Genomic DNA, 17,828 nt, shown 5'->3' with positions numbered 1-17,828 from the left:
GCATAAACAAAACAGGGTAGCCAGTCATAAATGTATATTGCAGGGCATAAATGTATAGGGTAGTCTACCATATATGTGTGCAATACAGGTCATAAATGTATAGATGAAGGCAGACCCAGTCATAAATATATGGTACAAGGCAATGATATAGTCTATCTATATTTCATCTTGTCACGAGGTGAAGAAGTCTTACCTATAGGACACTCTGTGCAGTTGAATTTCCCCGTGTAAGGCTGATAGTATCCAGACGGACACTGTATCGGCTGAATTCCGCCAGCAACTGGACAGTAGTGACCAGTGGGACAGATAGTACACAAAGAGCTGCCTATGTTGGCATAGTAACCCGCTGGACATTGGATAGGGGGCTCACTCCCAACTGGACATTTCTGTCCCCCTGGGCATGCTATACAGGTGGTCATTCCTGCTTGGTTCTGGTACTGACCAGAAAGACAAGGGACTGGTAATGTGTAGATACTGGGGCACCTGTGACCTGGGAAAGTGAAGAAGAAATAGTATTTTGTGTTCAAAAATAGAATACAAAAAGACAAGATGTGTTTCAAATTCCTAAATGGTATCACTTAATTTTGTATAATTGAAACTGTCCAAAAAGAGGACATAACAATACAAACAATTGTTCCAATGGGCATTTTTTTAGAAAAAGGCTCAAAATTATTTATTTCTACTAATTGACTCATTTGGTCTTAATTTTGTGGTAAATTATCTAAAAAAAAATTGTGAATAAGAGTACTTTAATGTAACCTCTTATACAAAAGGGGGAATTCCTTTATTTTCACAAAAGCTAAGCACACTTATGACAAAAAATAGGCATATTTTTTTTAACAAAATTCAAACTTACCAATGGGACATTCAGTACAGTTTGTCTTCCCAGTGTTAGCCTGATAATGTCCAGATGGACACTGAACAGCTTGCTCCAGTCCAGTATTTGGACAGTAGTGACCAGTGGGACATAAAGAGCAACTGGAACTGCCTGTACTGGCAAAGTAGCCAATGGGACACTCTATGGGAGGGTCAGTCCCCACTGGACACTGGTGTCCACCAGGACAAGGCAGGCAGTTGGTCATCCCTGACAGTAGCTGGTACTGACCATTCTGGCAGGGATCTGGAGGGGAGTAGATACTGGGGCATCTGTGACCTGGTAAAACAGGAAAGTTGTCAGTGTGAAAGGTACCCTATACAGGATTGTGTAGATACAGGGAAATTTCCAAATACGTTAATTATACCTTTTATAATAATAATAATAATAATAATATTAATAATGTACCTTTGTTTGGGGTTTAGAGTGCCAAATATTCATCATATCGTTATTGACATATAACTAAAAATCAGTAAATAACAAGCGTATGATATACAAACAAATACATCTCACAGAAATTCATCTCATTAACTCACAATAAATGAACTTGTCTATAATTTATTTAAAATTTCTCATTACCTTGTGGACACTCCGCACATGCCGTGCTCCCAGTGGATGCCTCATACTGACCAGATGGACACTGGACAGGCTGGACCATACCAACCTCTGGACAGTAGTAACCAGGAGGACATATGGTACAACTGGAACTGCCTGTATTAGCATAGTGACCTACTGGACATTTCTGGGGTGGATCACTTCCTACTGGGCATTTATATCCCCCTGGACATGGGAGACAACCGGTCATTCCTGTCTGGTTCTGATACTGACCAGCCAGACAAGCCTCTGGAAGTGAGTATACATTAGGGCACCTGTGACCTGGAATAATGGGATTTTAATATTATATTATTAATATCTATAATATTTATACAGTGTGTCATTCAAGACATTACCTGTAAATGCAATATTTCTTTTTAATATTGGACAGAGCACTTGTTCTGGATGAATTATAAAGGTATTTGGGTCTTAAAATTCAAAGTTAGATCTTTCAAATGTTTCTGTGAATTTACTGTCTCTAATGTAACACTGAATGGTAAACTAATATAATTTCAGCATTCACTAATAAATGTTTGAAATAAAAAGATCTTTTATTATGCAGTAACCAAAAGACAGTTAGTGGGATTAAATTCAGTCATACCAATCCAATTTCCTTTTTATCTGTTTTATAAACCAAATTTTATCAATATTTTATTCTACAAAATAATCATTACAGGCACCAACCTATTGGACATTCATTACAGCTAGTTGTCCCAGTGGATGTCTGGTAGTAACCATCTGGACACAGTACAGCCTGGGCCATACCCACATCTGGACAGTAGTGACCCAGGGGGCAGGCATCACAGCTGGCGCTCCCAACGTCAGCATGGTGACCGACTGGACATACCTCAGGTGGGGTACTGCCCACTGGACACCTGTGTCCACCTGGACAGGGCAGACAACTGGTCATTCCGGTCTTGTTCTGGTACTGACCAGCAGAGCAGGATTCAGGTGTGTTGTATATACTGGGGCATCTGTGACCTAGAGGATAGACATGCCTTTATAATATTGTCTCCTTTTATTATCTCTATACCTATGTGTATTTTATAATAGATATGACAGAAATATTTCACTGGAATAAAATAACTAAAATACATTTTCTCTTGCTTAATTCCAAATATCTCAATACCTCTCATATTTAGGTATAGTCTAACATAAAGTTTCCTACTTCAATCTGAACACTTTTTAATATTTTCAAATCATCTTCTAAGCGAGTGAGAGAGAAAATTGTGTCCATGTTGTCACCAATTGCAGACATGATTTTGGATTGTTATAAAAAAAGTAAGAAGAAATGGCTCAGTGGTCTTATATATACCCAGGGGTCCACTTTAGATGGAAAATTGCATAGAAAAATTCCTATTATTTATTTTTTTCATCAAAGTCAGGTATTAAAATCATGCTTGTAACAGCCATTACGCATTTTAGTAACTACAATACCATGAAACTAAGCACAAAACCATTCATTTTACACCAATATAAAGGATACCAGATAACAACTTACCCACAGGACATTCATTACAACTCGTCCTCCCCTGGTTAACCTGATAATAACCATCTGGACACTGGACAGGCTGGACCATGGCCACATCTGGACAGTAGTGACCAGTAGGACACAGGGTACAACTGGAACTGCCTGTATTAGCAAAGTGACCAACTTGACACTCCTGGGGTGGATTACTGCCCACTGGACATCTGTGGCCCCCTGGACAGGGCAGACAACTGGTCATCCCGGTCTTGTTCTGGTACTGACCAGAGAGACAGGCCTCGGGCATGTTGTACACATTAGGGCACCTGTGACCTGGGAGAGAGAAATTGTAACCAATTCCAGGAAAAGGCGTCAGAGTGTAGGAGTTTTAACTTAAGAGTCAATTGACAAGTCAGATTTTAACAAGGACTTCTATCTAACTGTGGCATAATTTGGTTTAAGACTGAAATTTTAATATTATTATATATCATGTAATTAATGCTAATGCAAGAAACAATCAGACATGTTGTTGTTTTGCATTTTCAGACTCAATGAATGGACTAAATTCATTGCAGCATTAAAAGGACACCCTTCCTCACCTACTGAGCATTCAATACAACTGGTGCTCCCGGGAGACGTTTGATAATACCCATCTGCGCACTGGACCGCCTCTCCCATGCTGGCGCCTGGACAGTAGTGACCGCTAGGACAGTGGGTACAAACAGACTGGCCAGTTTGGGCATAGTACCCCGATGGGCATATCTCAGGAGGATTGCTTCCCACTGGACATCTGTGACCAGCTGGACATGGTAGACATGTGGTCATTCCTGTCTGGTTCTGGTACTGGCCAGAGAGACAGGCTTCTGGGGGCGAGTATATACTGGGACATCTGTGACCTGCATAGAAATCCAAAGTTTTGTTGTTTTTATTTACGATTTTTTTTTAATATATCATTTTTGCAAAACCTCACTTAAACATGTTGCACATCAACAAGTCAATTGACAGTATCAGTATTTCTATAATTTATATGATGATTTGAAACACAATCTTACCAGATGGGCATTCTGTACAACTTGTACCCCCCATCGTTGTAAGATAGTGACCGTCTGCACACTGTACAGGCTGGACCATGCCCACATCTGGACAGTAGTGACCAGTAGGACACAGGGTACAACTAGTACTGCCTGGATTGGCGTAGTTCCCTGGGAGACAGGCAATGGATGACCCACTCCCCGATGGACACTGGTGACCTCCCGGACATGTCAGACAGCTGGACATCCCCGTGACATTCTGGTACTGACCGCTAGAGCAGGGTATGGGAGGGGAGTAGATGCTGGGGCACCTGTGACCTGGTAATTAACGAGAACCAGATATGTGAAAGTTGCTGTATAGATACAGGCATGGTAACTTCTACTTCAAATGTAAATAGCAATCGACTTTATTAAAGTAAACTGAGAAATTTTGAATTAATTATGAATTCATGAATAGAAAGTAATTCTACTTAAAATATTGACAACATTCTACTTTATTCTGCTGAACTCTAATTACATTTAAACTATCATATACAGCAAAGTTACTGGGGTTTAATTCCAATTCATTTCAAAAAGAAAGAATTAAGACTTCAGTTCGTATAAGTACATATACACAGATAATACATGTAGTACTCATTTTTCTTTATATAATGACCACTAATCAGAAGGATCAAATCTATACCTGCTGAGCATGCCGTACAACTAGTGCCACCTAGTGTTGTCTGGTAGTAACCATCTGGACACTGGACTGGCTGGATCATACCAACATCTGGACAGTAGTGACCAGTGGGACAGTTGGTACAACTGGTGCTGCCTGCCTCCGCATACTGACCAGCCAGACACACAACTGGTGGGTTACTTCCAACTGGACACTTACGTCCAGCGGGACATGGAAGACAACTGGTCATTCCTGTCTGGTTCTGGTATTGACCAGTAGAGCAGGCCTCGGGTGTGGAATAGATGCTGGGGCACCTGTGACCTGAGGTTTGTAGAGACATGGATTATATTTGATGAGAGACGAGAGACTTATTAAATCCATACAGGTTAAGGATCAAATGACATCAACAGATAGCAATAGTGAACCAGAAGTGTACAGAAGGCTGAAGGTTTCAGTCAAAGGGAAAATGCAATAGTTAGCCAAGTATTAGCTAAATCTTTATGATGAAGGTATGTAAAAATTCTGTTGAAATTTTTTGCATCTGTAAAAAAAAATTCATCCTTGTAGAGATCATATCTCACCTGCGGTGCACTCGCTGCAGGTGCTCCCACCAGTGGACGTCTGATAGTAACCGTTAGGACACTGGACTGGCTGGACCATACCCATATCTGGACAGTAGTGACCCAGTGGGCATGAAGTGCAATCAGTGCTACCAGTCTCGGAAAAATGACCCACTGGACATTTTGTGGGGGAGGCGGTCCCGTCGGGACACTGGTGACCAGCAGGACAGGGCAGACAGCTGGTCATCCCGGTCTGGTTCTGGTACTGACCAACAGAACAAGGTACTGCTATGGAATAGATACTGGGGCACCTGTGACCTAAAGTAATGGAGAGAGAAATATGGGATATAATACTGAGGATTAAAATAAATTTCCAAGATATATAAATTAAATAACGTAATTGAAGATAACAGGAGAAATTTGACCAAACTCACTGATTTCCCAAATTTCAAACTAAACTACCTCAACTTATATTTAGGAGATTTTTCGGTCTGATCATCGTCCAAATACAAGTGGTAATTTGCTTTAACTATACACAAATAGCAGCTTTAATTTTTAAGACTCAAAATGGACTGAACTTAGCACCCACCCTGTGGACACTCAACACACACTGCACTCCCAGTGGACATCTGATAGTGACCGTCAGGACACTGAATGGGCTGGACCACGCCCACATCTGGACAATAATGACCAGTAGGACATATGGTACAGCTAGAGCTCCCTGGGTATGCAAAGTGACCCACTGGGCACTCCTGGATGGAGTTACTTCCTGTTGGACATTGGTATCCACCTGGACAAGCCAGACAGGCCGTCATCCCGGACTGGTTTTGGTACTGACCCGCCACACAGGGTACTGGCATGGCATCCACGCTGGGGCATTTGTTATCTTGTGTTAAAATACAACAAAATTTCAGATAAAAATATTCAGATAAAAAGTAGGAAATATTTAAATATATAAATACAATTTACTGGATTAGCTTGATAATCTTTTATGCAGAAAAAGCATTTAGAAAATAGCAATAAAGTTGCATTTTCCAATTCTTGCATCCAAATAATATTATCACATAATATCAACCTCAAACAATCTATAATAAACATAAGACAAACTAATCTTCCTGTAGAAATCTACTGAATAAAGACATACTAAGAAGTAAAATGCAGACACCTACCTTGTGGGCATTCAGTACAATTCATACTACCAGTGGTCATTTGGTAGCTACCAGACGGACACAAGAACGGGTCAGCCATGCCCGCATAGGGACAGTAGTGACCAATAGGACAGAGAGTGCAGCTGGAGCCACCAGGGTTTGAGTAGTGACCGGCCGGACACTCAGCTGGAATGGCGCCTCCCTCGGGACACTGATGGCCACCAGGACACAGCAGACAACCGGTCATCCCGGTCAGATTCTGGTACTGACCAGCGGAGCAGGACTGAGGTGGACTGAATACACTGGGGCAGTGATGACCTAGAGAGTGAAATGATGTGGTAATTGTAACGAAGATGCTCCACGGTAAACCATGGACTTTTATAACTTCATTACTGGTTGAGAAATCAGGACAAGCATATAAATGATCTACCAGTTCGACCATTTAATCAATCATATGTCTTGATTTTATTATGAGATGATTTAGAAACAAATCATGCAAGACTGCCCCTTATTTCTGCCATCACTTATTTCACATGATACCAATAGCATATGTATCCATAAATAGTTACCTATCGGACATTCCGAGCAATTTGTAGCCCCAGTGGACATCTGATAGTGACCAGCGGGACACTGGACAGGCTGAAACATCCCCGTGTCTGGACAGAAGTGACCGGTGGGGCAGATCGTGCAGTGACCAGTGTCTGAGTAGTATCCAGGTTGACATGGGATGAGAGAGCTGCCCCCTATTGGACACTCATGGCCGCCGGGACACGGCAGACAGACGGTCATCCCGGTCAAGTTCTGGTACTGACCAGTGGGGCAGGGTTCAGGGGGAGAGGTGATGTCTGGACACTTGTGGTCTAAAGAATATAAGATGAATTAAATGAATCAGTTATAAATTTAAGAAAGAATTAATCAAATGCTGTCATGTGAAGCTAGTTATTCTCTCCACAATGAAGTTATTCTTTGATGGGCTTTTAATTTTAAAAAAATGTAGTTACTTCTTGTTTTCAGTGTGGTTCTTCAAAATTTAAGTTTATATTTTTATAGGTAAATCAAAGAAGTACAGCAGATCTGGACCTGTTGGTATCAGAATGAAATCAAACCGTTACTATCAATGTGCTTAAAACAAATATGCTGATTTAAAGCTATAAAACTGACTTTTTTGATAAAGTAGCCCCCAACCTCATCATTCTACGTTTTTATCACATAAAAAATCCAACCACCAACCTCTAGGGCAAACACTACAATTAATGCCCCCAGTGGACATCTGAAAATGACCCTCCGGACATTGAAGAGGCTGGACCATGCCTTCATCTGGACAATAGTGACCAAGGGGACATATGGTACAACTGGTGCTCCCCATCTCGGCAGAGTGACCAACAGGACATGTGAAGGGCGGGTCCGTCCCCACTGGACACTGGTGACCACCTGGACAAGGGAGACAAGTTGACATCCCGGTCTGGTTCTGGTACTGACCAGAGAGACAAGGGACTGGTGGGGAGTTCAAGGCGGGGCACTTGTGACCTGGAACAGGAACAAATGAAATTGCCAAATTTCATGAAAATTCATTTTAACTGTTTAAACTGCTGTTCTGTTTACAAATCACTCTGCGGATTACTTCTTGTATTTGTATTTAATCATGCCTGGATGTAGGGCGATTGTCAATAAACTTCTGATTCTGTTCATAGAGCATCTTTATTATTGTCAAGCAACATTTCCAAGATTTAAATATTCAAAATTTAAAAATATGTTAACAAGAATAAATTTGTATTAAAATTACTAGACAATTAAAAGAAGAAATCTCTTACCTAAAATATTTATTTCTAAACAAAGCAACCAAATACTGAAAACATTATCTTTTAAAATAACTTTTTGAATGGAAACTTCAAGAACAGACGTACTTCAGACCAAAACTGGTTTTAGTTTTAAACCAGTCTGAATATGAGTCTGAACAAGACTAAGGTATACACTTACCTACTGGACATTCCAAGCAACTGGTACTACCACTAGTCATCTGGTACTGACCAGCTGGACATTGAACAGGCTGCACCATACCCTCTTCTGGACAGTAGTGACCCAGGGGACATATGGTGCAGTTAGAGCTACCAGGGTGTGAGAAATGTCCAGGCAGACATACAGTTGACAATTGTTCTCCCTCTGGACATTGGTAGCCTGCTGGACAGGGGAGACAGCTGGACATTCCTGTATGGTTCTGGTACTGACCACTGGAGCAGGGTACTGGTGGGTCATACTTACTGGGACATTTGTGGCCTGGAAAATGAATTAAATTATTTAGTGCATAAATTATATTAGTATGTAAATATGTCTGACTTTAATACAGAAGTAAAGCCAAATGCACAATAGTACAAACACTTTGCTAATTATTTTGAAAATTTTTTATTTTTTTGTCATTTATTTATCAAAATTTTGTCAAATATTCAACAGTGGTATTGGGTTTAAAAAGCAATGGATGTGAGAGAACAAGAGAGTTTTAACTGACAAATTTCTTCTGATCATGAATAAAAGCAACTGCATTTCAATAAACTATATTAATTCAAAAGTAATTGGTGTTACTAACCGATTTTACAATTAGAAAAAAAATCAGATATTCCTACAAGAACACCCATAAAGGTAACACAAAATACTGATAATAACCTAAACCTGTAAGTATGATCTCAAACAGAATTCCTAGATGGATTTATTAATCAAGAACACAATAATTCTATAGTATGCCTTTACCTATGGAACACTCTGTACAATTTGTACTCCCAGTGGACGCCTGGTAATAACCATCTGGACACTGTAGAGGCTGGACCATACCCACATCTGGACAGTAGTGACCAGTGGGACATATAGTACAACTGGTGCTGCCAGGGTTGGAGTAATGACCAGGTGGGCATATAGTGGACAGAGAGGAGCCATCTGGACATTGGTAACCTGCTGGACATGACTGACAGCTGGTCATTCCTGTCTGATTTGTGAACTGACCGCTGGTGCAGGGAATTGGTACGGTGTCTGTGCTTGGACACCTGTGACCTAAGGGGCCAGAGGAACAATTTAGGTAACGCTCAGATACAGAATTAGATTGGGTTTAGATGTAAGTGGTGTTGATGGATGACCAAATAACAAGGCCATACTCTGACGAAGAAATAGGCACAGTTTGGTCAAATTTCAGCAGTGTTGAGAAATGACCAAATGACAGAGCCAAAGCAAAATTGTAGAATTCAGGATCTAGTTTTTCTTTTAATTTGTAAAAACTTTTCCATTTCACTTATATCTGCACAAATACTTCAAATCAACAATAATAGTAAAATAGTAATACTAACCACTTAAAGTGGATACCCAAATACTTAATTCTTAAAACCATACCTAGTTTACCCACAAATATCACTTTTCATGCTTAATAAACATTTAGTTAATAAGTGAATTTCTCACCTAGTGGGCATTCCATACAACTAACACCTCCAGTGTCTGTCTGGTAGTGACCCTGTGGACACTGAAGACAGCTGGACATTCCAGTCTGGTCCTGGTACTGACCAGTAGAGCAGGACTGTGGTGGGGAATAGATACTGGGGCATTTGTGACCTGGAGAGGGGGAGTTTGAAAAATTGGAGTAAATGTCAAATTTAACTTAGTCATATAAATTCTTTCACATTGCTTTGCTTTTCTTTCAAATTGTCCTATTGATACGTACCAATGTATGGCATCTTCCATTTATTGACAGACCACATTGATTAACATCTTATACTTGTTAATGTATAAATATGACAATAAATCATTGTTATTATTATTATTAATTTCACTTACCTACATTTGATAATTGTCAAAAATTTTACTTCAATTTTCGATCAGAATGTAAAATTTCTCACAAAACATCTTACAGAAACTGTTTTAACTAAATTTCACCAAAAGCCTCAGGACACCAAATCAATCACCTGGTGGACACTCCGTACAGTTCAGCCCCTCAGTGTCCACTTGATAATGACCCTCCGGACACTGGACGGGCTGGACCATGGTGGTGTTCGGACAGTAGTGACCAGCTGGACAGGGGGTACAGGTACTGCTCATGGCAGCCGCGTATGACCCCACTGGACACTCAGAGGGGGCGCTGCTGCCTGCTACGGGACAGGAGTGACCAGCTGGACATGGGACACAGGTGGTTAGACCCCCTGGGGAGTAGTGACCACTTGGGCATAGCTCCTCTGGAAATACACAGGTAGGGGAGGATTAATGATGTAATAATACAAATGAATGAAAATAATATATAATATTTATATGATAACAATACAAAAGAAAATGACTGAAATTGTTACAAGTGAAGTTGTCCACAGTACGCTATATATAAGGGACCATTCAGAATGAGAAGAGCCGAGTGCTGGCTAGGCCAGGACCTAAATATGGCAGACCTACGTGAAAAGATGACTTCTTAATCCTGTAATGGTCTCTCTGCCTCTGACATATATAGAAGAGACATGAGTGTATGTTGGACACATAAGGTGAAATCTTTTTAAAACTAGCATCAAATATGACTAAATTAAAGCACTTACTGGTAGCAGCAGTGGGACATTGATACCCTGGGGGACAGGCCTCACAGCTGCCAGCCCCTGGGGACTCCTTCACCTGCCCCGCCCCACACTGAGCACAGTACTTCCTGCCCCCGGGGCTGTACTGCCCAGGACCACAGGGGACAGGGGGGTTACCCTGGTCAACACAAGAGTGGCCGGCTGGACAGGGAGAACAGGACTTTGACCCTTTATCAGTGGTGTAATCTCCGTCTGAACAGTTGATACATTCTGTCCGTCCACCAGTACTGAATAACCCTGCTGGACACAACACTGGGGAGTCATTTTTGTTAATGCAGGAGTGACCGGCTGGGCACGGGGCACAAGCAGCTGACCGTTTGGAATCAGCGTAGTGTCCATCTGGACAATTCAAGCATGCTGACAGTCCACCTGGGCTGTAGGTACCGGCTGGACAGAGAGTCCGCGGTTCTGAGCTGGTCGGACATGCATGACCGGCTGGACATGGGATACATGTAGTTGACCCTTTTGAGTCAGAGTAGTGACCCTGTGGACACTGAATACAAACTGACCACCCAGCCAGACTGTAGGTGTTTACACTACATGGCACTGGAGACTCTGACGGGTTTTCACACTGTTTACCTTAAAAGAAATTGAAAGACTTTTCCATCATGTAATACAATTTCTGAACATGCATTAAAATTTTCACAACAGGATTCAGTGTATTACTCCTTTCAAACAAAAAAATTACATTTTTTTTCATGTTATTAATTTCGAATAGTAATAAATGGTTAAAATGGCATACTGTCTTTTCTACTTAACAACAAACTTGCAATGTCACAGTCCTTAGTTATCCAGACTATGGTTAAATTCATTCTTTTGGCTAAAACATCACATTCTTATAAGGGTTTTATTACCTGCAGGACAAAGATCACAATTCACTGTCCCCTTGCTGTCAGAGTATGTCCCATTCTGGCACAGTGAAGGAGAACTCATGGCAGTCAGTGGACATTCAGTCCCCACTGGACAGGGTGAGCATATCACAGCACCTGGCTGGGAGAACGTCCCCACTGGACACGGCTGTGGGTCAGAGGTACTGGACAATGGGCAGTAATACCCAGCGGGACAGGAGTCACAGGAGCTGGCGCCCTCTTTACTGTATTTTCCTTTGCCACAGGGAGTTTCCTTGGTGAGAGTGCAGTAGTATCCTGCCTGGCAGTCTGTACAGCGTCCTGAGTCGGGAGATAGGGTCTGCTCTCCTGGAAAAGGAGACAGGAATATTTCAACTTGAAAAATGTTGATAACCATTTGTAGATAATACTAAATCTTGTGGTGGAATCTTATTTTCTGTGGCAGATGTTGGCTTTTCTGTTTGTGCCTTCTCTTCAAAAAATAATCTACTATTTAAATTTTATGCAAGCTCAGATGTAAAAAGTAGGAATGCACAGATTCTTGTAATTAAAGCAGCTGACATGTGATGGGTCATAAAACACAGGCCATATCCATTCTTACCTGCCCACAATTCAGTCGCATTCTCTAAAATTCTAAAAGAATCCAGAAGAACAAGGCCATGTCCAATCTTAGTGCGGTTTATAAAGTTGTTCATTAAGTCTCTTAAAGTGCTGTTTCCTGCCTTACTGGTTTGCTGTGTTGTCAGGACGTCTCCGCGGAAGAACATGACAAACTCTGCCTTGACTTCATTATCACTATATAAAATATAAATACAAATATTATCCTTAGTCATCATATTTATTACACACATGGTTGGAATTAATTAGTAAATAATAATTGATGAAGTTAATATATCCATACAAGCAAACAAATTTCATGTATGCCTTTAAAGAATTTATTTTACCACTGTATATGATATATGATAATGGGTAAAATACAAAAAAAAAGGGGGAAGGTGCATTGGGGCTGGAAAAGTAAGAAACTTAATGAAAATACTGGCAAACTATCATTTTTTTAAAGGTTTTTGCTCTTCTATCACTTTAATGAGCATGTGACTGTCAAAAAAATTCAAACATGTTAACAGATCAATATGAAACCTGAAATTTTGACAACATAAAAGTGATATGTTAAATCAAGATCTGCAAAGAAAAATAAATTCATTAAAAGTCCATTAAAACACTGTTAGATTTAACATCCAAACAAATTGAAAACATCAGAAAAAAAATAATAACATGTACAACAATTGACGTGTCAGTCAGTGTTACTATGGCAACTGACCCACTACCTGAAGCCCGTTATTTCAGATCTGTCATAAAATGATCCAAATTTGCTCCCCATGATAATACTGTCTATCTGGAAACGTGAAAATCTACGCTTCTTCAGCTATTATCCCCTTTTTTCTTTTTTTTTTGAAGACTTTTGCAAACATATATCTCCTCATATAAATACTTATTCTAATTTGCTTTTTAATATGAAATAAGTTTCACTTACAATTAAGTGGCAGAAAAAAAATTATTTCTAAAGTATATGCGGAAGGAAAAAAGCTCAACTAAAAGTATCATATTTTGTGAATACAGAACCTAAGACCCCATTCCCAGAGATTAGATCGATCCAAACTAGATCGACCTAACTCCCTGGGGGTTCACCCTAAATAGCTGTCAGCCGAGCGGGCACGAAAGTTAATTACCTCCTTATAGCTTGTAGTAGGTAGGATGGACATTTAAGCCGGATTATCTGACAGTAATCTAGTGAGACTCCCCACAGGGATAGATCGATCTAAAATCTATGGGAATACGCCCTAAGTGTTACGAAGTGTTTAAAGGACAGCAAGGGCTCTTGTTAAACAAGAATGATGAATGAAAAAAAATATCTGATAGGTCACAGATTTAAGACATCAACAAATTAAACTTATAACTCATCTATACAGGCCCATTGTATTGATAAAAAAATAAAGATCATTACAATACTATACCTGCTGTTTGATAATACTCTCGTACTGCTTGTAAAGTGCAGATTTTGGGTTCTTAAGGTCAGAAGAATATGGATATTTTGCATCAAGAATCCTCAACCTGCCCAGAACTGTTCTTGTGCTAACAGCCACAAAATCCTCTGTAAGAGAATACTTCATCAGTTTCAGTCTAATCAAGACAACAAAATGTCTTTTTTTTTTTTCATTTTTTCATTTTAACTTTTTCAGCAAAATCAAAGTGTTCAAGCAAACCACAAATACGCGTGTCAAACAACAGTCAAATTTTTTCTTCAACCAAATTTAAACATGGTTAGTAATGTTCCGACTCATCCATTAGTGTAACATCCCTTATGAAGAAAAACTCCGTCTAACACTAGACCTGTCATGTGACTGGCCAATCCTGCCCGTCACTCATCTTTATGGTAAAGATTGGTCATTGGATCAGTTTACATCTATAGCCGCATTCACAACAGCTGCTGACTAGAGTCCACGACTCAAATATGGCGACCCACCTTTTAAACCCTTAACAGACAGACTTATCAAGATCACACAAGGATTCAAGTGGTTGGCCATATTTGATCCACAGACTAGTTAGGCTGCATTCAAAACAAGTTGAGCCATGGCTCTACAAATCCATGAACTAAATATGGCAGACGTACATGAAAGAAAAAACGCCTAATCTTTTAATAGTCTCTCCATCTCTCACTCGCCTCCCCATGCGTCGTCCCAATGGAGATTTAATGACTGTACCCCCGCAGGGACAACACGTGGGGAGGTGTGTGAGAGGCAGAGAGACTATTAAAAGATTAGGCAGTTTTTCTTTCATGTACGTCCGCCATATTTAGTTCGTGGATTTGTAGAGCCATGGCTCAACTCGTTGTGAATGCGGTCATAGGGCGTATTCCCAGAGCTTTTAGATCGATCTATACCCGCGGGGAGTCTCACTAGATTACTGTCAGATAATCCGGCTTAAATGTCCGTCCCCGCCTACTACAAGCTGTAAGGGGGTAATTAACTTTTGTGCCCGCTCGGCTGACAGCTATTTAGCGTGAACCCCCAGGGAGTTAGGTCGATCTAAAGTAGTTCGATCTAATCTCTGGGAATGCGGTCTTTGTCTGTTGTTGTGAATGCAGCCAACAACTTAGGAAGTCCAGTGTTAGATTTACTTTCTCTTCTTATATCAGCTCCTGCCACACCTTCACATCCATGTGTGCCAGACAGTATGAAGCCTTTGTTACATGAGCACGAGTAGCTTCCCGCCGTGTTCGTACAGGTGTGGGCACAGCCACCATTGTTGGTGTCACACTCGTTGACATCTGTAACACAGTAAAGAGAGATCTGCTGTTTATTTTATAATATTAATGTAATGGTTTATTTACCATAATAACATATATACAGTTAGTTCTGATTTAAAATTTCTAATGTTCCTATTTCAACAAGTGAGCTGCCAGCAAGTATTCTGTCCCTTACTTCACATTTTATTGTCACAATGTCATCTGTCATTGTCAACTGTTATTGCCACTGTCAATGTTACTGTCAATATCAACTGTCATTGTCAACCTTAACTGTCATAGTCAGTGTCACTGTCGTTGTCAACTGTCATTGTCAACGACTCACTGTCAATGTTACTGTCAATATCAACTGTCAATGTCAATGTAAACTGTCACTGACAGTGTCACTTACCAATGTCACATTTTGATCCCTGGTATCCAGGTGGACAATTACATGTCTCAGGTGCCACACACTCCCCACCACTACCACAGCCTCCTGTACAGATTGCTGAAATGTGATGAGGATTGGATTCAGAAAGACAGTTATGAAAAATTAGCCAAACCAAAGACTTTTTTGCCAGACTGACTCTATATTCCTGAATTAAAATTGTTGTCTGTCCCTTGGAATGACTGAACAGGGTCTTGAAAATTGTTATGACAGGAATGACAATCAATTATGGCATGTCAGGTTTTATATATGTTGTAAACAGTGGATGTGTTACCTGTGGTACAGGTGTCCCCCACCTGTTTCCAGCCAGAACAACACACCTGTTCTAACCTGTATTATATAACTGTGGATATCTTACCTGTAGTACAGGTGTCTCCCACCTGTTTCCAGCCAGAACAACACACCTGTTCTAACCTGTATTATATAACTGTGGATATCTTACCTGTAGTACAGGTGTCTCCCACCTGTTTCCAGCCAGAACAACACACCTGTTCTAACCTGTATTATATAACTGTGGATATCTTACCTGTAGTACAGGTGTCTCCCACCTGTTTCCAGCCAGAACAACACACCTGTTCTAACCTGTATTATATAACTGTGGATATCTTACCTGTAGTACAGGTGTCTCCCACCTGTTTCCAGCCAGAACAACACACCTGTTCTAACCTGTATTATATAACTGTGGATATCTTACCTGTAGTACAGGTGTCTCCCACCTGTTTCCAGCCAAAACAACACACCTGTTCTAACCTGTATTATATAACTGTGGATATCTTACCTGTAGTACAGGTGTCTCCCACCTGTTTCCAGCCAGAACAACACGCCTGTTCTAACCTGTATTATATAACTATGGATATCTTACCTGTAGTACAGGTGTCTCCCACCTGTTTCCAGCCAGAACAACACACCTGTTCTAACCTGTATTATATAACTGTGGATATCTTACCTGTAGTACAGGTGTCTCCCACCTGTTTCCAGCCAGAACAACACACCTGTTCTAACCTGTATTATATAACTGTGGATATCTTACCTGTAGTACAGGTGTCTCCCACCTGTTTCCAGCCAGAACAACACACCTGTTCTAACCTGTATTATATAACTGTGGATATCTTACCTGTAGTACAGGTGTCTCCCACCTGTTTCCAGCCAGAACAACACACCTGTTCTAACCTGTATTATATAACTGTGGATATCTTACCTGTAGTACAGGTGTCTCCCACCTGTTTCCAGCCAGAACAACACACCTGTTCTAACCTGTATTATATAACTGTGGATATCTTACCTGTAGTACAGGTGTCTCCCACCTGTTTCCAGCCAGAACAACACACCTGTGCTAACCTGTACATCCTGTATCTCTGCAGAGTGCTGGTCTGCCGCGTCATTTGTCTGGAACAATTAACAAACATAATCAGTAAATTATAACACTGTCTCTCTCTCTCTCTCTCTCTCTCTCTTTCTCTCTCTAAATATATACATATATTTTTTTTTTCCAACAGCCATGCTTAAAATCTTTCTCGCTCACTGCCAACTACATGCCAGTTCAGACAATCTATATATTTACCCAAGAAGAAAACATTAAAAATTTGTCTTACGTTTGCACAACATGGTGTCTTTCAAGCAACTTACCTTTGCCTGCTACACCTGCCAAACCCCATGAAGCCACAGTTGAGGAAATATTTGGTAAAGTCGGCCTGCCAGCTGGGGCGGTAACCTGTGGATATGTAACCTGTTCTGGCTGTACACACATGGCTGGAAGTCAATGACAAATGATGAAGTGTAAATTTTTTTGATTTTTTCTTTTTATTTATTTATTTATTTATTGCTGGAGAGACTCATCTCGCTCCCAAATGGCACAAAAAAGGCTTTTCTAAAAACCATAAATTATTACATTATAAGAACATTTAACAAAATTACTTTAAAATGCTTCAATAATGATTTCTTAAGACTAACCCTGTCAGCGACGCTGCAGTCTGTATGCCAGACATCATCAGAACGGACATGAGCAGGAACCAGGTGCCAGCCATCTTACTTCACTATCATCCAAACACGTACTTCCTGGGCTGCTACTATTTACAGTTATCAATTAAGACGTGAAGATAAACTTTCAAAGTCAAAAGCAGTTATAGAGCTCCCATAGCAGATAACCATGCACAAGGAAATTTATTAAAGAATGTCTTTCATTGGTATTACACGTGTTCTGAAGTGAGAGAGATAGAACGTATCAAACCTGTCCTTCTGGCTCGCGGTAACTGTTTATTGAACGGGTACACACTGTTACGACTGAGCTGCTTACATCCCACGTTTTTAAACAAATTCTAATATCGCAATTGGCAGTA

At 40.5% G+C, this 17,828-nt stretch overlaps 2 protein-coding genes across 2 annotated transcripts in view; both read right to left on the bottom strand.

The window, feature by feature from the left end:
• Window positions 1–15,083, bottom strand: part of LOC106155724 (uncharacterized) — a 15,332-nt gene extending 249 nt beyond the window's left edge. Inside the window, exons 1-22 of the mRNA XM_086998228.1 lie at window positions 14,940–15,083; window positions 13,777–13,913; window positions 12,366–12,559; window positions 11,771–12,112; window positions 10,881–11,495; window positions 10,269–10,535; window positions 9,769–9,918; window positions 9,073–9,369; window positions 8,308–8,604; window positions 7,561–7,857; window positions 6,900–7,190; window positions 6,352–6,648; window positions 5,772–6,068; window positions 5,204–5,500; window positions 4,647–4,943; window positions 3,986–4,282; window positions 3,533–3,829; window positions 2,970–3,266; window positions 2,153–2,449; window positions 1,454–1,750; window positions 857–1,153; window positions 194–490 (exon numbers count right to left, since the gene is read on the bottom strand). Of these exons, the coding sequence (XP_086854354.1) occupies window positions 194–490; window positions 857–1,153; window positions 1,454–1,750; window positions 2,153–2,449; window positions 2,970–3,266; window positions 3,533–3,829; window positions 3,986–4,282; window positions 4,647–4,943; window positions 5,204–5,500; window positions 5,772–6,068; window positions 6,352–6,648; window positions 6,900–7,190; window positions 7,561–7,857; window positions 8,308–8,604; window positions 9,073–9,369; window positions 9,769–9,918; window positions 10,269–10,535; window positions 10,881–11,495; window positions 11,771–12,112; window positions 12,366–12,559; window positions 13,777–13,859 (6,100 nt within the window). The 5' untranslated portion in view covers window positions 13,860–13,913; window positions 14,940–15,083. The remainder of the gene's footprint in view (window positions 1–193; window positions 491–856; window positions 1,154–1,453; window positions 1,751–2,152; window positions 2,450–2,969; window positions 3,267–3,532; window positions 3,830–3,985; window positions 4,283–4,646; window positions 4,944–5,203; window positions 5,501–5,771; window positions 6,069–6,351; window positions 6,649–6,899; window positions 7,191–7,560; window positions 7,858–8,307; window positions 8,605–9,072; window positions 9,370–9,768; window positions 9,919–10,268; window positions 10,536–10,880; window positions 11,496–11,770; window positions 12,113–12,365; window positions 12,560–13,776; window positions 13,914–14,939) is intronic.
• Window positions 14,863–17,516, bottom strand: LOC106155727 (epidermal growth factor-like protein 8). Its single transcript, XM_086998227.1, has 5 exons — window positions 17,443–17,516; window positions 17,119–17,241; window positions 16,775–16,878; window positions 15,457–15,552; window positions 14,863–15,089 (listed from the first exon to the last, which is right to left on the bottom strand). The coding sequence occupies exons 1-5, from the start codon at window positions 17,514–17,516 to the stop codon at window positions 14,863–14,865; spliced, it is 624 nt and encodes a 207-aa protein (XP_086854353.1).
• Between the last annotated feature and the right edge of the window lie 312 nt (window positions 17,517–17,828).

The sequence above is a fragment of the Lingula anatina genome, chromosome 10 (genome assembly GCF_051362555.1).
Source record: "Lingula anatina isolate TDL-2025a chromosome 10, LinAna3.0, whole genome shotgun sequence".
NCBI lineage: Eukaryota > Metazoa > Brachiopoda > Lingulata > Lingulida > Lingulidae > Lingula > Lingula anatina.
This window is presented reverse-complemented; position numbering and strand designations above follow the sequence as displayed.